Below are 24,044 nucleotides of genomic sequence, written 5' to 3'. Positions count from 1 at the left end.
AAAACGGTGTGTAGGCAGCACTTAAAAAAGCAACAACAGCCAAGAAGAAGAAGATCTCGTTCTGCCAACTCCATTCCTCTACTGTCTCTCTCTCTCTCTTCCCCTCCCTCACCCCCCCCCGCCCCCCAAAAAAACCCTACTCTGCTTACATTATGGATGTTATTATTATTCCAACATGTCGTCATGTCGCCCCCGCTTCTCTCCTTCCCCCGAGCGAGAAAGCGGGCACTGCTGGCACCCAGCCAGATTACCCAATCAATCTCCTGTGAGAGGGGAGGCGGGCGGGTGGGGGGTGAGGCGGAGGGGAGGGGGTGCGGGGATGGAGCAGACGCAGAAAGAAAGACGAAAGAAAAGGCAGAGCAGCGGGAGGGGTGCCTCGTTGGCGGCGAAAAAGACCTGAGAGGAATGGAAGCAGGGAAAAGGAATGGATGAGTAAATTCTGCACGCGCACGCGCGCGCACGCACACACGCACCACTTAAAAAAAAAAAAAAGGGACAAAGAAAAGGGAGAAGAGGAGGGTCTGAGCGCACCGCACCTGGAGCAGCAACCTGGAAAACGGGCGCACGCAAACACACAAAAGGCCGAGCCATCAAGCTTGTTGACAGAGTGTGGCTCCTCCCCCCGTGCCACCTGTTACTGTGGTACAGCCTGACAAATGTTTAACCCTCCCAAAAGGTCCCCTGGCAACGGCCCACGGCGCACCGCCGGCCGTCCCGTCGCCGTTAGCGTTTTTTTTCATCCTAATTTACAGGCGCTAGCGTGCCGCTTCAGGTGGCTGACTAGCACGCAGCCGACGTGGGACATAAAGAAGGGCGGCTTGGCGTCAGCCATGCCAAGTGGAGTCGACTGGCGCCCACGCAGACCTCCGTTTGACATTGGTACTGGCAGGGAAACAGGAGTTGAGAACATACAGAGAGGTTCGTTAATCACATCCCACGTAGTATCAGCTATTTTACTTCAGTAAAAATAATTATGATTTGGCTTTCATATATATAAATGGCGGTTTATAGCTGCACATGAGCAGTAGATTTGCCCCAAAAAAATGCCAGCTTCTGACCAAAAAGCGGAGAAAACAAGCTTATTAGGTAAAGGAACATGGCAAGCGCTGACATTCTTATTTTTTGTATTCATGTTCAAGTCAACCTACAAAAAACCCCAAAAAGGCAAAATGATGATTTGTTTACAAATATGTAACCGATAAACGCACCGTGAGCGACACTGACTCACCGCGCGAGCTAACTAAACTTGTCCGATCCCCCCTTTCATCTTTATCTTCTCCTCAAAAACCGTGCCGATCTCAAATCCGAAGCGATGCAATTCCGTTATCTTTGAGCAATTACAGCACTTTTCAAAAATGTACTTGACGAAAATCAGCGGCGGCAAAATTCCACCTGATGACCGTAAACGTCTACGGCCAGGGAATGAGTTCGTATTTATAAGGAAACAGAAGTTCAGAACGCTCTCCCATCTCATTCAAATGCATCCAAGCAAAATAATAACTGTTCGTTCTCACCATAGCTGACTAAAAAATGTCAAAGTAACACCGAACAAAACAACTTTGTGATGTGTTAGCATTAGCCACAGCGCTAACGATACTATCCAACATTGCAAAATAATAACTCTTCATTCTCACCATAGCTGACTAAAAAATGTCAAAGTAACACCGAACAAAACAACTTTGTGATGTGTTAGCATTAGCCACAGCGCTAACGATACTATCCAACATTTCAAAATAATAACTCTTCATTCTCACCAGAGCTGACTAAAAAATGTCAAAGTAACACCGGACAAAACAACTTTGTGATGTGTTAGCATTAGCCACAGCGCTAACGATACTATCCAACATTATGTGTGGGGGGTCCTACCAACTTTGCCGCACACTAACATAATAATAACAATAATAATAATGATAATAATAATAAAAGAAGACTGTGCGTTTTTGTATTTAGTGATGAGGCTTAAAAGGAAATCGCACTTCACACCAGGGGGAAAAAAAAAAAATCCAATATTTCTTACTGTTGCTTTAATAGATTATTACTTCGGGATTAGATTCCACAAATGCGAACAAGGTCTTAAGCGTCTATTTCTGGACACTAATATCAGATTATGCCCTTGCACCTCAGCCCTCATCATGACAGTTCTCTGCGCCGCCGTGTCAGTGACGCACTTGCGGCATAAAATCCGCGCGGGGCCCTGACCTCGGACCGCGGGGACCGCAGATGTTGGGGGTCGCGACCTCTGGCTGAGGCGGAGCGAAACGTCTGCGGCGGCGAGCCTCGAGCTCCCCGAAAGATTGTTTGCCCCGTCATTTGAAGCGAGCGTCGCAGACAGCGCCGTTCTTCTTCTTCTTCTTCTTCTTCTGTGTGCGCGTAAATTTAATCATCCCGCGTCGACGATGCCGTAATCAAAGTGCTTTTGAGGAATCGCGGGAAGTAGCGGTACAAAACGTGACTTTGTTCCCTTCTGGGAATTGAAGGTAATTCAAAACTACGGGGGAGGCAGATTGACAGAAAGACAACGGTACGTAACTTTCCCAAGGCAAAGTTATGTGGTTGTTTCAAATCAGGGATGGGCAACTGGCAGGCCTCTGAGTGGACCCTCGATTAATTTGCCGCACTGCAAAAATGCAGAAATTAACTGTAGTTTGAAGTTGTAGTATAATGTAAGATAATTTGTGGATTTGGAATGACATGCAGGACAAACATAGCAATAATAATATGAGTCAGTTGCTTTTTGAGAAAAAAAAAAAAAATGGACAAAAATCAGCTTTTGCACTTAATGTCGGTTTCTTGTTCAGCGGTTTTGTGCCATCCTTGAATGGTCATGTTGACGCAAGAGAGCCCTTTGCACTGGAAAAACTAATTACGCGTGGTTATTTTGTTGTTTGCCTCACACCCTTTGTTGTTGAGTTCGGATCGCACTTATGAGCAAAAATGTGACAGCACGGCTCATTTAAATCATAACCGCCAATGTAGCAGAGTTTCTCCACATACGACATCAAACAAACACATCGGAACTGTTTAAAATTGCGGGGGGGGGGGGGGGGGGGACTGACCGCATGCCTCCTTGAAGCGTTTTGTAAAAACAATATTGTTCGTACTTGGTGTGTGCGTCGACATTTGCATAGCAGCGTGGCTGCATTGTTACGGCATGACAACACAAGGACTTTCCAGGGGTTCCGGGAGCGCGGCCAGGCCTCCAATCCCGGCACATTCCCCTGGATTAGCTGTCGACCCGTCCCCAAATCTGAGGATTAGCGCTTCATATTCCATTATCTTTCCAAACTGGAGGGTCCAAAACGTCAAAGGCGACTAGTAGGGCACGGTTGAGCAAGATGCGCCTTCCAAAGCGGCAAAATAGAACCAAAACGCTGTTGCCAAGCAACCAAATAAATTCCACAACACAAATGGATAAATGTCACCTATGCCGCACATAGATGACATTGTTTTTTTTGTTTTGTTTTCTTTTTTTTTTTTAAACTGAAAACTGGCTCATAAAGGAGAACTGCTTCATTTTCTATAGCGTCCCCCCCCTCAGCCTGTCCCACCCTGGAAAGCCGGAGACAAGATTCGAACCCAAACCTCCAAACTGTGATGCAGACATGCTAACCACTGTACCACTGTGCTGCCATCTTCAAACAATCTTGATGAATCGTCCACACATGCCGGGCGAAGTGTGCGCGCGTGACTCCTCCTGGGGGTCGCATTGTTTTTCATTTTGCCATCCCCGGGGGGAGGAGGGGGGAGGGCGAGGGAGTTGTTATCAGCAAGGGGCCGCAAGTGAGGCTTGATGGGCCCGCTCGGTCCACGGGGACCGGCGAGCCCGAGTTAATCAGAGACAGACAGACCCCTTGTCACCCCGGGGATTCACACGGCATCGACCCTGACGCTTCCCCTTCTGCGTCGCACAAAAGGGAACAGTCGCAGGAGTGTGTGCATGCTTCCTGCTCTGTGCGGTTTGCTGGCTTGCGGAAAGTTGAAAACATTTTTTGTGTGGCACTGCTATTAGGGTGAAATAAGTGCACCTCACTCGAAGAAGGAGAACCAAGGACTTTTATACGGTACCGGCAGGGAAAGGGAAGCTGTCGACTGCTACATTAGCTTCTCGTGCTAGCTGACGACTGGTTTGCTAATATACGCTTGACCAAAACGAAAAGAGCATAATACAAGTGTGTTATGTTTTACATTCCATTAGTAGTTAATGCCAGAGTTGTCCCGATATGGTCAATTCTGGCCGATCACATTATTTTCCATTTTCTACTGATCAGCCCAAAAAGTTTTTTGTTTGTTTTTTTACGAGAGCTGACTTCATGCAGCTGTCTGTGCGTTTGTCCCCAAAGCTCGTGTCATCCGTGGCTCGTTAAAGAAAAAGAGACACACAGTCAATCATGTTTTGTTTTTTTTCCTTACTCAACTGACAGTCGGGGAAAGCCAAAAGATACTCCCAACTATGGCTAACTAAGTCTGCAAGGCCGCACAGACCAAAGGGAACAGTACGTGCCGAACAGCTAGCTGAGCGGCATCGTCAGATTTCATTGAGTTACAGGTCAGCAAATAAGATACATTAAAACGACTTACCTTCAAATAGAAGTCAACCCACTGTGAATTAATTTGTGACGAGCGAACTAGTACCCCACCGGTTGCATATGACGGGTCAATTAATCAATAGTGTTGTCTGTAGATGAGCGGCGTCGAACACTAAGCAACCAACGACGCAGCTGCTATGACTCATACACAAAAGACTTCTAAATAATGCTGTAGATGTATTACCATCGAAGAAATTAGATAGATAGATAGATAGATAGATAGATAGATAGATAGATAGATAGATAGATAGATAGATAGATAGATAGAAAGATAGATAGATAGATAGATAGATAGATAGATAAAAGATGGTTAGCTAGCTAGCTAGCTAGCTAGATAAAAGATAAAAGATAGACAGATGGATAGATAGATAGATAGATAAGATAGATAGATAGATAAGATAGATAGATAGATAGATAGATAGATAGATAGATAGATAGATAGATAGATAGATAGATGGATAGATGGATAAAAGACGGTTAGCTAGCTAGCAAGATAGCTAGATAGATAGCTAGATAGATAGCTAGGTAGAGCAACAGATATCCAAGACATTGGTAAGTATCAACCGATACTCAAAATCAAGAAACCCAACTGGGGACAGAAAAAAAAAAAAATCATGTCATCCCTAGTTGATTCCAACTCATACTTGAGATTATTAACCCTCCTCATGTTTTAAGAGTTTTAGCCGAAATCATGACCAATACTGTATATCCATCCGTCAATTTTCTCCAGCGTTTGTCCACATTAGGCTGAGCCGAAAGTCAACTGGCGTCACGGTACAACATCCATAAGTTCCACTGTGGACCGACTCCGGAGTTAAAGGTTCAAGCATTTGCTCGAAAGTGGTTGAACGCGTAGCCCTGAGGTGCAGGCTCATTTCTAACCTCGGAGACGGATCAGTGCAAATAAACTGAAGGCCAACAACTAGTTCTTACTCTCCCAGCCCACTCAGTCAGCCGGCTCGCTCCTCGACAGCCTTCCTCAACTTCAGTCGGGTCAAAGCTCAAGCATCCTCGCCCGCATCCTTGAACTCCTCGAGACTCCCGTTTATTCCGATATTCCGCGTACGTCCGCGTTTCGGCTCGAATGCGCTGCCGGCTTTAAAACACACCTCTGTATAGCCCGCGGGCCCTAAAGTTCCGCCAACCCGGCCGTCATTTAAGCGTTGACATGCAGGTATCCAGCTGGCCTACCTCTGGAGAAAGGTGTAGCAAATTATATGGCATTTAGATTAATTAGACACAGTTGTCAGATTTAATTAACTACTAGGTTTAATTAACCATGTAATTAATCTTATGGTGGTCCGACACGTGCGCGCACACACAAAACACGTGTTGGCTGGCGCCTGCGTACACACACATGACATGCACAACAAATGTAATATGCTGGCTTGACGAGTGTCACAGAAGAGTTTGACTGCCTCCGGGCGCCCGAATGGAACGTGAAGGATAAAAACAGCAAGCGTAATCCGTTGCAGGTAAAGGCTGCGGCCGACCCACTCGCCAGCCTCGTTTTCATGACCTGACGACTAGCGAGAGAATGCTAATCATGTTAGCAATTCTATGTGATTTTTTTCGTACAAACTGTCCAATGGGGCCACACTGATAAAAACGTCTCGGGACATCTGACCAGTAAATGTACATCAACAAATTTGATCAAGTTGGAAAATCTTATACCGACGTAGACATCAATTGACAAAAGTCAGACAGCTCCCGGGGAAATGCGGTTTGTGTGTGTGCAGGTGCTACTGATTGACTCTTCAGAAGATGACAGGGTCAAGGGGGCCGGAGACCGCGACCTTTTATCGCCCCTGCAGCCACCGCTAGCAAAGCCTTTTAAACATACTTTATGTGCATATGCATTGTGAGCGTCTGAGCGCTAATGTTCTTGTGTGATCAGCCAGCTGCTTTATGCGCCTTGACCTTTAGTGGACCAATAAATAAGACGGGCCCCGGCGTGACCTTTCATCAGGGGACGTTTCCTCTCAGAGCCGAGAGGTCAGGGGTCATCGTTTGAGGAAATGCGGAAGTAAAGCGATTGTGGTTACCCGAAACGCATACAGAACTGAATCGGCAGTGGATGTTGGACGCTGCTGAAAAATTTCTCGCGAGGATACACACGCTTGCCAAACTTGGTCACTTTCCGGGCATGCTGAGACCCCCGAAATGGGGATTCGTTCACCGGAAGAAGAATAAACAATGCAATTGAGGAATGCAGGCATTGGCATTTGCATTAGGGCTGGGTAATTAATCGAATTACAATTACGATTATTATACTCCACGATTACAAAATTGGCATAATCGTAAAAAAAAAAAACGATTATTAATATGCATTTATATCCAATGCACTGTTTGTTTACACAAGCAAATCATACATTTGCACCATTTTCTTTTGTTTTATTTCATAATAACTAATAGTATAAATGTTGTTTGGTCCAAATGGAACTTACTTACATTTATTTGTCTCTATATTTCTTACGTTTAAACATTTTTCTTGTTTTTGTAGCAAAAAAATAAATGATCGTTTGTGAATAATCGTGACTCCAATTATGACCAAAAATAATCGTGATTCATAATATTTTTTTTTCTCCATAATCGAGCAGCCCTAATTATGGCTGGTTGTCAGATTTCGGTCCGTATGCACTTTGGCTAACCACAGAGAGTGAGTGATACCTAATCATGTGAAAAATGAACGACTGGCACGAACACTCTCAATTATTCAAAGATGGACGTCTCGAGGCTTTCCCATAAAATAAAAACACAGCATTCCCAGGTGATACATTTTTAAAAACATCCAGCTTCAGGCAGACTTCTCCCCACTCCACAAAACACAAACCAGCAGCTCAACCACAAATAAGCAGACTGTCCCCCCCCCACCCCACCCCCCAACTCTGGTGAGTGACAGGGGCGATGCGATGCGTTTTGGTTGACTCACATAATCGTGGAAGGCCTTGGCCTCGCTGGAATGTTCGCATGTCTCCCTCCGGTCCGGGGCGGCGCAGTACAGATCCCAGAATACGCTGCGCACAGGAAAAGAGGGCTGTTAAACATTGAAAAACATGCTCATATGTGCTTTATGTCATCTAATAGAGACAAGCGCGCAGATGACTCGAAAGCGTTGTGACAATAACGCTGTGATTCATCGAGGCTTTGTGGTGTGTTTTTTTTTGTTTTTTGTTTTTTTTTTTCCCCCTTTGTGTGTCACTTTGACAACCAAACAAAGTGGGACAGGTTCACGCTCCGGTGTACCTTTTTGTTACGCGCACATAAAAAGCAGAGATTAATATAGCAGCCAAAATAAAAGACGATCATCCGCCGCACCGGGACGCTCTTGTCAGTGTCTTCTTAGGCTTATTTATTAAGTGCAATCAGAGTTTCAAGTTCCCTTCATGTAAAGAGACACACGTTGAAGTCAAAGCAGAACGTATTCAAGGGGGCTCTGCAGATATTGTATCACGCGCTTAATAAAATGGCAATTGGCGGAGATAAGACATAAAGTTGAAAATAACAAACAATTCCTCCGCACACGGGGGAAGGAGAAAGGCTTAGATGTAGCATTTAATTGAATTTCATAACTGGGATCGAAGCTAATGTAATACCGCGCGGAACACACGCAAACACACACTCACCTCGCGTTTTTTTTCTTTTTTTTTTTTTTTAAGTAAAGTATATCAACTCTACAAGCAATTTAAATTGAACTGACATTTTATTACTCTAATGAATATTTGACAAAATTAGCAGGGATGCACCATACGTTCATGCTCCGATACCACACACCGATACCGGCCATTGCAAATGAAGTTCTGCGAATGATAAACACGGCCCGTCGATAAACGATATGATGGCGTGATAAAGAATCACTTCAGTTGTTCTGTCACAGTTTTATCTCATAACTTGTGGAACAAGTACACGTGGATTTCTTTTTACTGACTTTATTTTGTAGTTAACACACAGAGGTAACATAGCATCCTACGTGTACATCGACCAGACTCTGGGGGTCTTCTTTCCTTGTCACTCATCTATTGTGTGGACTACGTTTACATAATACATAACTGCGATGCCTTATGCTACAAGCTACATGAAGGAAAAGACTGAAGCAAAACATGCAGGTGGATGTTAAAATGTCAGCAATAACAAGTTGTTCCCCAAAAAAATGTCACAGTGTATTTCAGTGTTTTGTCGTTGGTCTTTACGTGCCCTGCGACTGGTTGGCGACCAGTTCAGGGAGTACCTCACGCCCAAAGTCAGCCGTGATATGAGCTAGCTCGCCTGTGACTCGAATAGTTCGATCAAATAAATAAATAAATAAACATTTTCATGAAAAAATACAATTGTTGTTCCTGTTGAATGTAAAAAAAAAAAAGGCAAGAATCTGTTACCGGGAAGGGGTCACCAAAAGTCCCACCCTGCCTGCCCTCCCAACCCGCAATATCGACCAATCGGCTGCGCTCGTGTTACTTAGTGTCCAATCAGCCATAGCGATATTAGCTCATTAGCCCCAATCCCCAAAGTCTCCGGGGGCCGGCAGGGGTCCTGCTCTAAACGGGCCTTTAATTACTACACCGAGATCAAGTACCTGGTCAGTCGGTCTCATTCTTGTCCAATTGATTTTCAATGTTCAACTCTTTAGGTGGGGAAATTGGTTGTGCTGCTCCCCCCCAAAAAAAAAAAAGTTCCAAATAAATCATAGAATGAAGACTGACCAGAGCAGCAAGAGGCTTCTGCGGAGCCCAGAGTCCCCTTCAAGACAATAAAAGTAATTTTATTCATAGACAGGCAGACATACGGATATGCGTGAAGATGCTCAGTCCTCATTCAAACGCAGCGGTATTGGTCACTCGTCACAGAAGATAAAGAATATATGCCTGGGAGTATTTTTATATTATCCGTCTATTTGTTGTTTGACCATAAGAGCCCTATTTTGGTACAATGGTGTGCAATTTGGTGACAAAGTTGACTCCATTTTAGAGGTGGTCTATTTTGCAGCGCAGGTGGTCTAAGGCGATTTTGGTATATTTCACCAAGCTCGCAGATTCGGCTCTCCGCGGACGTGCATGGTGGACGTCATGGAATTTCACCAGCGTGGGACAATTCCTCGGAATCATTGTCGAAGTCAATTAATTGGACAAATTATAATCCTTATCGTCTTAAAAATGTACTAAAGCAACTTTTGCAAGGTTAAGCTAAGTGCTTGTTTTAGTTACACAACGTGTAATTCGAAATAACGGCTCGCTCGTAGAAACCGGCGGACACGTTTCATTTGACGTACAGTACTTTGTTGTTTGTCTTCACATTTGACGGACGCAGTCCGTCCTCTTTTACATTTTTGCCTGAGCGCTTAATCAAGATTTTATGATGGCCGCAATTTGACTCCGGAATGGATCCACTCTTAAATTTGAACAAATCAAAAGTTCAGGCAGCTTCAGACGAGATTCTCATTCGACCTCAAACGTTTCTCTTTCTTTGTGAACGCCGGCTTCTCTCCATTCATTTTGATGACATGTTATTTGAGGGCAATTTGAACAAAAAAAAAAAAAAAAAAAAAAAAGGTGCCAACATCAAAGTTCCTCAAATAAAAAGCATTAAAAAAAAAAAAACCAAACAACACTTTTCAACCTTTGGCTCCAACCTCTCAGACTTGTGACAATGTGAACTAAAATAGAAGTGTTAAGAGTATTTATAGATGAAAGGACAGAGTTGGTGCCCTGAGGCGCTCTGCAAGCACAGGGGTGCCCTCTAAGACAAAGCGAGACGAGCACATACGCTCTGTGTGTGTGCGCGCGTGTGTGTGTGTCCCACATGACAATAAAGTCAGTGTACATTATCATATCTCTATGTCGGTGTTAAAAAGATTGCTGCAGCGGCGGGGACGCGGCGCGGGGCAGCGAGGGAGGCGCCACCGTCACAAATCCAATCAGCTCTCGCGGGAAATGAAAGGGGACGCTGAGGTTCAAGTTTGTCCCCCCCCCCCCAAAAAATATAAACAAATAAACATCGCGGGGGCTTTAAGGTGCAGGGTGATCTAACAACTCCCGGGCCTCTGAAGTCGGAAACATATTGCCATTTGAACAGCTGACCCCGCGAGGAGTCCCGTCGACAGTATCATCCGCCACGTTCATTTTGCCGCTATTATTTGTAGACTTGAATGCATCTTTCTTTGTATGTTTGAAGGAGACACGAATTGGATTCTGTGGAAAACGACAATATCTCACTCAGGTGGTGGATTTTGAAGAAGATTGGGTAGGGGAGTAACTAATAGAAGCCAACTCGATACTGTATTTGGAACAGATAGATCTAGATAGCGACACTGGAGGTCTGAATACTCGCCAACCTCATACATTGGTTGACCTCGGATTTGTTCGGATTTGCAAACAACAAAATCTGGTCCAGGGCCACACATTGAGTCCATTATAAAAGTTTTGCCAACTGCATTTTTTTTAAGTCAACATTTCCCATTCTTAACCGTCATCACTCCATCCATTTTCGAGAGAACTTTTTCCGATTAGGGTCACGGGTTGGTTGAAGCTTCTCCCAGCTGACTCAAGGGAAAGGGGTGGGACACACCCCCAGACTGGTTACCGGCCAATCCAAGAAAACGAACAACCATTCACACTCGGATTCACACGTTCAAGGTCCCAAAAAGCAACGTGGCCGAAACAAGAGTGGACTGTCGCACAGGTGTGGGTTTCTGACACTAGTTTTCATGAGTGGCCGACCAACCCGCAGTTAGTTTTGCTGAAATCGGAAGAAATCGAATCACAGGTTAATGGCGTCGCAAAGTTGGGGATTTAATAGCCAATGGAAAATGCCATGGCATATCACATGACCTTTCACAACAAAAATAAACGTTCCTGGGTATCAAGCAAGAGCCGCTGCCAAGCCGTATGAATACAGTACACAAGGCACCTATAGAATTTGTTTTGAAATAATACTTAGCTATACAGTATACCGTAATTTTATATAATAGTGTATGTAATGTACCATCGGCTAAAAAGCAAAACGTGAAGAGTCTCTGTCGCCAAAATGCACAAGAGCTATCGCATACAAAAAATTTGCTTTAGGGTACAAAGAACGTCCCAATACAGTACATCGAAATTTTCGCAGTGACTTGTAACTTGAAAAGAAAAGCATGAAGTCACCCAAATGCACAAGATGGTCAATCGCTTGGTGTGCGGGTGGCCATCGCCGACTGAATTTGCTCCATAGTTGTCCTGTTCTGCCGTCGCTCAATGGGCGGCAAGCCTTGCCGTGTCACACGATGCGCCGCGAACGTGTGAGGCGTATTTTACTCCCTTCGCGCAGATCAAGATTATCTGTTAAATCAACATTTGTAATTAATTACCATCAGCTATTTGATAAGGAATCGCGCAGCCTTTCTTGTACAAGTTCTATCCAATTATCTAATCATTCCAATCTAATGATCCAATCTTTGCCATCTTATTTTGGTACTAAGCTTGTAAAGCGGTAGGGGGCGGGGGGGGGACATTTCCACTCCCTTTTCGAGGTGATGCAAACATGAACGGATAGTCTTTCATTACTTCATTGAAAGCAGCAACAAAGCTGGGGCGGGGAAAAAAAACAAAAAAAAAACCTAACACCAACACATCGGCAAAAGAGGAGGAAGAGCGATTAGCATCCAGACGTCCAGAAGAAGACAATTACTGAAATTAAATGCCATCATGATAATTATTTGCAATTAACTGTGGTCTGACAAAGCCAGCAGTTACAATGGGGCTTTTGCACTATAATAAGGCACGTAAACAAAGCCAGACGCACACAGCTTGGCGGGTCTGCACCATAATCCTGTCTGCCACTTTGGCTAGCGGCTAGCTAGCAGGCGGCTAGCAAAACTAGCCATGAACAGAGGTAGAAATTCGTTAGAGCTGTAAATATTTCAGTTACACAGGTATGTTCATCTATTACCCACTTTTCTTTCATTCTGGTGGCAATTCAGGACTCATTTTTAATTAGCAGAGACTACTTTCCCTTAAGGCATCTTGAACGTGGACAAAAAGCTCTCATTTCTGTGCTGACAGATGTACAACATTGACACTATTCATCGCTGTAACAGTGATGCGCAACACAAGGGTCCCATACATGTTTGACGTTCATATGCGACAGATGTCACAGCCTTGCTAGCTTAGCGACGCAACATTCTGCTAATCCTTCACATCTGTAGTTAATATGGCGGCAGGACTAATGGCGGCTCAGTCTCAGAAGAGATGGGGAAAAAAATGTGTGTTCCTTGTGAGCAAAAGGTAGAGTGTTTTTTTTAAATTTTATTTATTTTTTTTTATCCATTTTCGAAATCGCTTGTCCTCATTAGGGTTGCAGGTAAGATGGAGCCGAGCCGAGCAGACTTTGGCCAAAAGGCAAGTACATGCTGGACTGGTCGCCAGACAATCGCTGGGTGCCTTTTCGGAATGTGGGAGGGTGCCAGAGTATTCAGAAAACACCCACAAAAGAAAGGGAGCGAACGCACACTTAAGATTCGAACCCGAAATGTCAGGATTGTGAGGCGGACAATAACTAGGTCAACGGTATTTCTACTATTAAAACTCTGGTCAAGTCAGATTTCTTCATGTAGCCAATAATCACAGACACGTCTCAAAGGGCTTCACAGGCCCTCGGTTGACAAACATTAACAAAATCCTCAAATCAGAACCCCCAGGAGGGCAAGGAAAAACTAAAAAAAAAAGCTATCTGGGGGGAAACAAAAAAAGAGAAACCTTGCGAAGGGGCCGAGGAAGGACATTCAACATGCAAAACATTAACTTATGAATTGTGGGTGCTGAAGGAGACGATACTTCCAATACAATATAACATCTATGAGGGCGCCACGCATCACTTTTCGGCAAACTCAAGGTAACTTTTAATATACGACCCTAACAATGTGTACGAGTAAACATAGCAACGAGCGTTAGCGTGTCCACAAGTATTGAAATAAATCAAATAGATTTGCGAGTGAGGCGGATAAAAATCGCTAACTAGCATGGCTAGCATCAGCTCGTTTCCACTCCAACAATGACTTCACAAACCGGAGAAGAGCAGAGAAAAGTAGCTGCTTATTTTCTGAGAAAAATGTACTTTTACTAGATTTATTTATATGTATTCTACATATAAAAATGTAAGACACACACAAAAAAAAAACGCACTTATTCTCTATTTGCCATTTCTAAAGTACCACACACTCCATATCCATTACACGTCATTGCGTTCAATGGAAAAAAGTTGTCATAATAATACAGTTCAGATCTGTAATTTCAACACGATTATACGATGAAAACATGCCTAAAACCATTATGTGTATAAGTATAAGGGCTTAAACCAGACACAAACATAAGATGAATTGATTTGAAAATATCTATTATGTTGGAGCTGCTTGAGATGTTTACAATATAATAATTACAAAAACAAACAAAAAACACAGATACAAATAAATAAACAGGGACGGGAGACGTTTTTACGACGTTCCGGAGCAAAAACCGCATCTCCTTCCCAAACGTAAACAAGAAAACCGACAAAGTGATGGACCGCACCTAGAGATTCCCATGCCGTACTGTCGTTGTGAGGGGATTATTGCGCTTGTGTGTGCGTCTGTTCAGGTAGGTTTAGAATTCAGTGGTCATCCAGTGGAAACTGGTTAAAGCAATCGATTGGGGGGGGATAAAGAGGAGACAACTAGCAGTGGCCAATAGAGAAGGAACTAATGACACAATCAACACCTGCAGCCCTCACTGAGGCTTTTCTTTATCCTTCCACTCACAACAACAGATGTGGATGAGTGACCCCCCGCTAAAAAGCTTCAGTCCCCCAACATCTCCCCACTCCCTTCCTTGGTTCGTATTCTAAAGCACCCCCCCGCCCCCAGCGCCATCCTACAGGAAGCATCCACACAGGCGGCGAAGAACAGCCTCGTGAGGTGCTGAGGAGGCGACGACTGGGGGGGTTGGGGGGTGGGCGGTCAGGGTGACAGCGGGGTCGGGGTCTTAGATTTGGCTGTTTAACACAAAAGAGGCTGAAATGCAAAGAGTTAATCCATTCGGGGGTCTCTCTTCCGCAAACAAAGGACAGGCCTCCAGACAAAGGTTGCGAGGGGGGCCGGCGGGGCGGGAGCGATGTGGAAGGTTGGTGGCTTTCCTGCCATCTGGAGCTTTTGTTTTGGGGGAGGTTTGCCAGAGGAGAGGACTTCGGGGGGGGGGGGGGGGGGGGTTGGTGTCCAATGGGTGGACCCCGGCGACAACCCCCGGGATCCCAACTCACCAATCGCCCCCCCTCCCGTGAGTCCCCGTGTCCACGTGCTGCGCGGCCCAGACAGACGCCCCTTAGCTACGTCGTATGCGCCACAAGCCTGCCGGGCTAATCATCAGCCTCCCGTCCACTCAAACACACGCTTGAGGTCGACGCTCCCCGCCCGGGTTCCCGTTCAGCGATATTTTTGACAGGCCGGCATCGAAACAATCAAAACAAAAGATTCGAAGATTAGGCTGAATGTAGGTGTCGTAATTAGTGGGAGCCCTGCGCTTGATTCGCGTCAACGAGTCGGTGCCGTCTCGGGCTAGTGGAAAGGCAGTGACACCTGAAGTGTGTGTGTGGCTACTCCGTCATTTGGTTTGGTCGCCGTCATCGCGGAAAATCCAGATTGGCATTGAAAGGATGTTGGAAATGGAAGCAAGGAACGGAAAGGCAATTTTGAAGACTTCATTGGCTCATTTCGTGTCGACTTTACTCCAACCAATCGACATTTAGCGCTTGAAGTCCACTTCTGGCCAATCACGTGATTCTGGCATCCCGTCTTCGATTCGAAGCATTGACTGAAGACTTGGACTATGGAACAACGAAACGTCCGGGCAACAAGGCAAGGCGCATTCTTCTTACGTCCGCGCAAGCCCGAGAGTACAAGAACTGAACTGGTGGCGGACAAGCACTGCGGTTAGCCTTGCTAGCATGGGCTATTCCCATCCCCGTATCCCGTGAACCAAGCCGATTTTCAAAATGAAACGTACTTCTCTGATAATCAAGAAAATCTTGTTGTTTTTTTTTTTTGTCCAGCCTCTCTTTGTACAAGTGTCCCACAATCCGCTAGCAGTCGTGGAAGGCTACGCTAGGTCACCTCCGCTCCTCTCTCAACACATTCAAGCGCACTGTATATTTGCCTTTTGCTGCTACCGCCGTCCGGCTGAGTGAAGGCGAGCCCTTTAAAGACCGCGATGAGCCGTGTCAACACGCTCGACAACGACAACACGCGCTGAGGCACCAAACAGGATGAATGAATGAAACGGCGCGTTTAGGATACGGCGCCGGTCCAGGGGGCTTTGGGGAAGAGCGCGAACAACGCTGAACAAAGCGGCCCTCCTGTCAAACCTCTTATTCCGCCTCTCGCTGCCCCCGTGCCACTAATGCTGAGGATTCGGCGCATTCCCCCCTTCCTTCCCTGGCTCCTTTGCCTCTTTGTGTGCACCCTTCCCGGTCACTTCTTTCTCATAGCGCATCGCATTTTAGCGTAAAGTTGGATTTGTCAAGCTCTTGATCTGAGACCAGAAAAGTGCGTTTGGGGGCGTGGGGGTCCCATCGCCTTTAAAGCCACAACACGTTTTCCGCCAAGCACTACAGTACGTCTGACTTTGTTGATTCATTCTGAAAAAGTGCTGTGTAAAGCCGTTTTTTTGTTTTTTTTTTTGTGTTTTTTTTACACTGGATGAGGAAAAAAATAGCATGTGTGTTTACTGCTCTCACAGAACCAACACCGCACACCACACACATAACAAAATCTGACAAGTCTTTCCCCTTAACTGAAAGTCTGTCACACGACGAAGACTGCCCAACTGGTTTCTGAACAGATCAGAGAGTAGAAATCACTTTTAACACCACACCGCTGGATCGTTGCTTAAGATCATCTTTTAAAGCGTAAGTCAACCCAAACATATTTTTTTCAAGAATAAATTCCCAGCAGGCCCACTAGGCCCAGAAACACGGCATTTGTGGGATATAAATTAAGCAGCAAAATGCACTCGTTTTTAGCCATCTCTGGGGGCGGCCATTTTGTCTTCTGTCCACTGAAAATGACATCACAAAACCGCTCACAACGACCAATCACGGCTCAGATTCAGAAAACCGGTCAGCCGCGATTGGTCGTTGTGAGCAGTTGTGATGTCATTCTCAGTCGACAGAAGACAAAATGGCCGCCCCCAGAGATGGCTAAAAACAAGTGGATTAACGCTTATTCCACAAACGCAATATTTATCAGAATGCCCTGTTTCAAGTAGTGGGCTTGCATAGAACATCTCCTTGAAAAAAAACGCTTGCGTTGACATCCAATAATTAAGCCTTTGCTGACCGACTCTGATCGGAACAGGAAAAATCCTCGATTCGGCCCAATTCTCAAAATCTGCGCACCACGCATGACGTCAAAGACTTCCACTATGGCGCAACTCCTCCGGACAGCGTTATTCCCCTCAATATGTTTTTCCCAACACGCCCACAATGAGGGAACTGGGAACAAGCTCAAATGTTCCGTTTTTGAAAAGGCTCCGGCTCACCCGTAATGAGTACAAGCAGGATTTCGCGCCCCAAACGTGCCGCTCGGCTGGCTCGTTTCTGCGGAGGGCAAGAGTGTCGAGCGCGCTGACCCAGAGCCGGACGGACAGAGCGGGACACACTGTCCGCTGCTTATGACGCGTTAGTTGAACCTGCCGCATTCGTCAAAAGGTTCAGCTTCGAAGAGACAAGCCCGCAAGAAATCCGAAAGGGCCGCCACTTAGACAAAATGTGAGACGATGCGCTCGGCATTCCCTGCAATTACTGCCCCCCCCCCCCCCCCGACACACACACACACTTCTCCGCATTCCTCTGTCTCATCACCATGAGCACTCTTACGGTAGTAACGCCGGCAGCCGTGTGTGGGATTGTGTGTTGACATAGTATGATAGGATGGCCATATATACATACCACCACCACGAGTGTAAAAATCCCGGCGGTTCCCCGAGTGTGATGTTCTTCTCCCATCGGATCTGAGAGGGGGACAAGAAATAGAGTGTTAGTTTCAGTCGGCTTTAACGTCCGTCAAACTTTCGTTTTTTTTTGTTGTTGTTGTTCGCCCTCCGAGAGGCTTTCGTCTGCACTCGGCAGCAAGAACTCCGGCTGCTATCTGGACGTCCAGATAAGATCCGGAGCCTGATAGTGGACCGGCTACCTGCTCCGCGCAGGCACTGCGCACACATCGAGGAAGACTACGTCCCTTTTCCACCCGGCAAGGTGTACCGACACTTACCAGCGTCGATTTTTCACCGGCAAAAGTAAATACGATCAGGTACCAGGTGGCGGAAACCATTCTGGTCACTGATTGGATCGCTCCAAAGTCATTTTCTACCCTTACTCAGCTCTGGCCGTTTTATGCTCCACAGTCTCAAATTTTCTGCAGCGATCCTTTTTTATTTATTTTTTTTTTTTGGCCCGCAGTTTCCTCCTGAATGCAACACTCAGCGATCCGTATTCTGCCCTCAGTCTCTTCTTGAATAACGCAGCTCATACTCGACAGTTTCTGCGCTCAGTCTCCTCTTGGGTAACATCCTTGGCGCTGGATGTGACGGCGTACTACTCCACAGTCTCCGCTTTGCTGGAGCAATCACTTTTCTGTTCCTCCTCGGTCTCCCTCGGAAGCGGAATCTCCGTCCCGGCAACTGTCGCAGCTGCCAAATGCGGTGCCGTCGTTCTCCTCTGCACTCGGTAACATGATTTTAACTCACCTCCCTGTGGCCTTGTTTTCGCGGATTCATCCGCGAATGAAGTCCGGCTGATGGGAGAGCGCACGTAGCCATTCGACTGTTGTCCACGGCTAGCGGAGTCGTCTTGTCCTCACTTTGATTCAAAACAAATCAGATCTTCGCTTTGACGCGAAGGCGCGAAGAGTCTCGATTCACGATTGCTGCCAGTGATGCGCTCACATTAGACGGAAGCTAGCGCCTGAGCGTGCCTTCAGTCTACCTGGGACAACAAAAGGTCCCTAATCGTTTTAAAACATCTCTGTTCGCGCGGGAGAGAGCGACCCATCGATACGGGGACACGGAGGGAGTCGCACACAGCGGCGGAAGGGAATGTCCGGTTTCCTCGTGGGCGTCGTCCGCCTGAACACGCATACCCAAAAGGAATATTTGTATGGCTTCACTTCTAGTTATTGGCGCTAGGGGGGATAAAAAAAAAGAAAAAAAAAAAGTGCTTCCATTGTTTGGAGCTTGAGAGTTGTTTTGACCGGTTGTCTTTCGGCCTCGGCTCATTCCGCGGCGGTTTCGTTGTGCCGTATGCGGCGGGGGCCTCACGAAATGTGATGAGGGGGTGAGGGTGGGATTCAAAGTGTCATGGCGGTCTGGTGTAATTATTACACATTTACATTGTGTTCTTTCCAAGTGTGATTGTTGTTAAAAAAAAAAAAAAAAAAGTTCAAACGCAAACATCGAGAAAATGGAACTTGGAAACAAAGACGAATGCACTTCAGCGATGAAAGGTAGGATTATTTTGGTGGAAGTTTTCATGCCTTTGTTTTTAGGGGACGCGCGATCGTCGTCTATTAGTCAACGATTCAAGGTTTATACAGCGTAAAATGTCACTGGCCTTATACAGACGGTCTTCGGTTCACGGTGGGCTCAACACACGACAAACGACGCGCCATTAATGAGCTAGCTTGCGTCGCTTACAATGTGCAAACAAAACACAGGAGTGTTTTCTTTTTATGAATTCATATCCATGGCGTTTTTTTTTTGTTTTTTTTAACCAAAAATTGAGTGTAATTACGACGATACTATTATGTTAGCATACCTTCGAGAGAATTGTTCCACTTCCAAAATCTGGTTCATCGGTTTCACAGGAACAGAACAAATGCAAATGTGTCGCATAAGGAAAATGGCGGACTGATCATGTTTCTTATTAAGAAGAAAGCAAAACGGGAGGTCTCTCGAGGCCCTTCGATGGTGATTTGGATACCGGCGATTTCTGGAACACATTTATTTCTGATGCTTTTCGCTCATACTGCTACGTTCAGTCCGTATCCCGCAAACGCCCCAAACACATCTCTTTAGACGTGTCCAACATCATCACTTCATTTTCCAACCAATCAGCCCTAAGTCTATTTGGGCGCAAGTCAAGCAAACATCTTAAATCAGCTCGGCGGCCGAGCGGGGATAACCGACACGCTCATTCAATGTCATTAACTTTCCCTCCCACTTTCATCGCTACTTTTATTTTCGCGCCGCGAACGATGTCCTTTTTTAGCCATGCGATTTTATGGACGTCCCCGCCAGCCGTAAACACTGCCACCGGGTCAAACAGTCGGTAAATGGACGCGCTGATGTTTTGTTTGGGATTGAGCTCCTCCCGCATCGGTAATGAATCCCCAGCGAAGGGTGAATCAGAGTCAAAAGCAAGTGAAAAGTAAAAGAGGGGGGGGGCGGGGGGGAATAAAAGCAGCTCTCTCTGGTGATTCATGAAGAGCTGGAGTGCAAACCTGGTAAGTGAACACTGATGAATACAGATGGCTGACAGAGTGTGTCTTTTCGCAACCATTTGTCTAATACTCCACTCACTTTATGTGCTCCTGCTACAACCGAGTGAAGGGGGGGAGGGGTGAAAGGTCAAGCTGCTGCTTTTACTCACGCGTACACTCGACTGTCAGCGTAATCCAAAATACGCGGAGCATTTGAGATGTCCACATCAAAGCCGGCGCAGCGGACGGAGTAAAGGAAATAAAATGAGGGTGTTGCCTTCGGGACAAACGGACATGAAAGTCGATAAGGACTCGATCTCTGTCCTTATCGGGACACCCCGAATTGGTTGCCAGCCAATCGCAGGGCACACAGAGACAAACAAACATTCACACTCACAATCACACCTAGGGGCAATTTGGAGAGTCCAATCAACTTAGCATGCATGTTTTTGGAATGTGGGAGGAAACCCGGACAAAAAAAAAAAACACGCAGGCACGGGGAGAACATGCAAACTCCACACGGGGAGGCCGGAGCCGGAATCGAACCCAGGACCTGTGAACTGTGTGGCGGACGTGCTAACCAGTGGACCGCCGTGCTGCCCGTTTCAGAAAGTTAAACAAGCTAAACACATCTGTTGTGATCTGCACAAAGTAACGATTCACTCGAGCCCCGATTCGATTCGATTTTCCATTTTCAGTTTCCAATTTCCATTCGATTTTTTCAAATCATTTTTTTTTAACAAAATGACTCATTTTATAACCAAAATGTTTTTATTTTAACATCCGCATTTTGTCCTTGTTACAAACAGTGACTTTTTGTAACTTTATAAAAAATAATGAAAATCAACTAATCATTTTGACTGTTTAACTAATTTAAGTCTTGTTATCAGTGTTTTGTTAGTGCCAGAACTAAACATGAAAATAAATAAATGTACAACAGATTTGACTGTTATCATTACAGATATGGATTCTTTTATTTATTTTTTTCATCAATGTATATTTTAAGCAGTTTAAATCGATTTTAAATCAATTTTTAATGAATCATCGCATCCCGAGCACATATAAAATGATTTTTTTTGTTTTCATGCCCACAATGGATGACCGAGGAAGAGATATTGATTTGGTCTCAAACATGCGGTATCAATTTTATATCGAATTGATCGTAATAAGCCAGGTAAGTCCCAACTGAAGGCCTGAAAAATTCAGACCGGTGTTATTCTTGCACCTGTGTGCATTCTTTGCTTCCTAAAAAGAAGACAAACAATTGATGTTGCAGGTTTTGAATTGAAATAAAAAATATATATATTTGACTTGAGAAGGTTGCCAATTCCACGATTTTGACAATTTTATAAATAGAATGAAGTCGAGCTGAAATAAGGCAATAATGTAAAATAAGTTAGTGAAAGTTGATTTGAACAGCACTTTTAACTCATTCACTGCCAGACATTTTCTCTTTTACCCCAACGTTGGAAAAAAATTGAAAAAAATTCCTTGGATTGAACGGCTGGACTGCGAAAAGACAAACATATACGTCAATGGCAAGGAACGAGTTAAACGCGCACAAAGTGCTGCAAAACAAAGCTTTTTTTTTGTTGTTGTTGTATGGCAGAGGCCCTCCATGTGGAATCCTTCGCTAGGAGACAACATTTCCACTAAGGAGCTTGATGCGACACATTATCAGCCTAATCTCAGTCCAGCAGACAAACGGTGACTTTGCTTTGGAATCCTTTCCAAATAGCGCACATTGCATTTCACTTGACAGTGGGAGGAGGCCGGCTGAGCTTCTTAAACGTCCTAGCACAAAGCGAGCAACAACGCATGCTTACAACCCGTCAAAGTGATCTAATTACACAGCGTTTATAACAAATTAGGCCTAATAATGAAGGCCGGGTAATCATATCAAGGAGCTGAACCGACACCATGTTTACATTATCTGAAATTAACAAGGAGTCAAGGGAGCATTGTGAAAGAAAACAAAGCTAGCTTCATTTGGGTACCAAACATTTTTAGCATTTTTAGCATTCTCTGCGTGTGACTTTTTGCTAGCTAATGCTATTCTTTACTGAGGATGCTTTCGTGGGTGTGTCGGCAGATTTAAGGATGGCACATTTTTTGAAGGCAACAAGCAAGGGGGAACTTTGAGAACTTTTTGAGAACTTTGAATGGTGTGTTTGATTATTAGGTAGGGGTGGGAATAGAAAAATGGTTGTTTAATCATAATCAGATCTGTGGCAATCATTTCTTCGCCTCGCCATTTCACTAATCGATTACTCTGAGAAAAAAAACAAAGAAGCCGCCGGTGAGGCCGCTTAAAACGTTTTGTTCTCGGCCGTGACTGGGCTTACGTCAGGGTGACAGTGACGGGAGGGGGGGAAGAAAAAAAATAATTGTAATTGCTGAAAAGTGGCCATGCTCAACTCTCTCGAATGTGCCTCTGGCGAGGTTCCCCCAACTCCCTCTGGAGGCAGTAGTTTCTCAAAAGTGTGTTTTTAGAATTGAACAAAAGGTATTTTGTAAAACAAGGTCAAGTGTGTTACTTTTTTCACAGAACAATTCTTTGTTGTCAGTCTGAATTAATTTTGGATCAAGTTGAATGCAAAAGGAGCACAGTAAAGTCCCAATTGTTAGTCGGCAAAGTGCCATGTCTATTGAGTAGCGGATCGGATGAAAAAACATTTATACCTGGTGGATTAAAAGAGAGCTGATATCCTGGCATGAATGACGAAAGTTAGAGTCAATGTTTAAAGTTGTTGGACCAATTGGGCTTAAAAACGTCGGTATTTCATTTTGTCTGGATCAATAAGAGCACAACTGGACAATTTCCTAAGGCACTCGATGAAAGCGGTCAGTGCAGACATTTTTTTTTTTTTTTTTCAAAAGTATGTTCTATGCAAGCTCACTAGTTGAAACAGGGCATTCTGATAAATATTGCGTTTGTGGAATAAATCAATCCTCTTTGTTTTTAGCCATCTCTAGGGGGCGGCCATTGTGTCACTTCTGTCGACTGAAAATGACATCACAACTGCTCACAACGACCAATCACGGCTCGGATTCAGAAAAAAGGTCCGCCGTGATTGGTCGTTACCAGTTGCGATGTCATTTTCAGTCGACAGAAGTGACAAAATGGCCGCCCCCAGAGATGGCTAAAAACGGGTGCATTTCGCTGCTTAACTTATATTCCACAAACGCAAAATGAATCCGAATGCCGTGTTTCAACTGGTGGGCCTGCTGGGAACATACTCTTGAAAAAAAATATGTTTGGGTTGACCCCGCAAAAATTGCATCAAGCTTTTTGGTCTCTTGACACAGGTTGAGAAGTAAGTTGACTATTTTGTTTTGGATTTGTTCTTTCCTAAGGATACATTACACAGACATTAGTTTCAAAGCATTTGAATTGTCATTCCCTCACCCAATAACAATCGACACGAAAATCGATGAGGAATTGGATCCCACCCCTATGGCATGTACTTAGGTGTCATTTTTAAGGAAAATGGAAGCCTTCAATTTGGAAAAAGCTTATATAGGACTTCAAGTCCCTGTGGGCGACCTGTTTACATTCCGCATGACACGAGAGTGAAGTCTTACCTCTGACAGGAAGGTCTGTGCTGATTTCTGTGCGCCAACATGCAGCAAATACTCATACACGTATAAAGCTAACCTGCAAAACACAGAGAGAGAAAAAAAAAAAAAGAGATGGTCAAGTTTTTTTTCATTTATTTTTTTTTCATTTATCATGGTGAAGAATCAACCTCGCGACGTCAAGGAGAGGGCGCTGGGATGGACAAGATTTTACAGTACGAAGATGACAGACGCAACCGACGGGTTGTAAATGTGCGCCGGAAAGCTCTCCGGCTCGGAGCCAAAGAGCCTCCGTGGCACTCGGCCACGTCCCTGCGGCGTGCGGAACGCCGCTTCAAGCACAACAATGTGGAGCGGCGTGAAGAGCGCAGTCAAGTACCAGATATCAACACTGCGTTTGTGGGAGA

At 45.1% G+C, this 24,044-nt stretch overlaps 1 protein-coding gene across 2 annotated transcripts in view; it reads right to left on the bottom strand.

Annotated features, from left to right (window-relative positions):
- Nucleotides 1-24,044, bottom strand: part of ssbp4 (single stranded DNA binding protein 4) — a 96,784-nt gene that overhangs the window by 60,685 nt on the left and 12,055 nt on the right. For both annotated transcript variants that reach the window (XM_086046750.1, XM_086046751.1), the window contains exons 2-4: nucleotides 23,644-23,716; nucleotides 17,532-17,593; nucleotides 7,519-7,603 (exon numbers count right to left, since the gene is read on the bottom strand). In XM_086046750.1, the coding sequence (XP_085902876.1) occupies nucleotides 7,519-7,603; nucleotides 17,532-17,593; nucleotides 23,644-23,716 (220 nt within the window). The remainder of the gene's footprint in view (nucleotides 1-7,518; nucleotides 7,604-17,531; nucleotides 17,594-23,643; nucleotides 23,717-24,044) is intronic.

This window comes from Filicampus tigris, chromosome 12 (assembly GCF_054856515.1).
Source record: "Filicampus tigris isolate MCC_2025a chromosome 12, RoL_Ftig_1.0, whole genome shotgun sequence".
Lineage (NCBI taxonomy): Eukaryota > Metazoa > Chordata > Actinopteri > Syngnathiformes > Syngnathidae > Filicampus > Filicampus tigris.
Note: the sequence above shows the minus strand (reverse complement) of the source record. Positions and strands in the feature narration are given on the sequence as shown.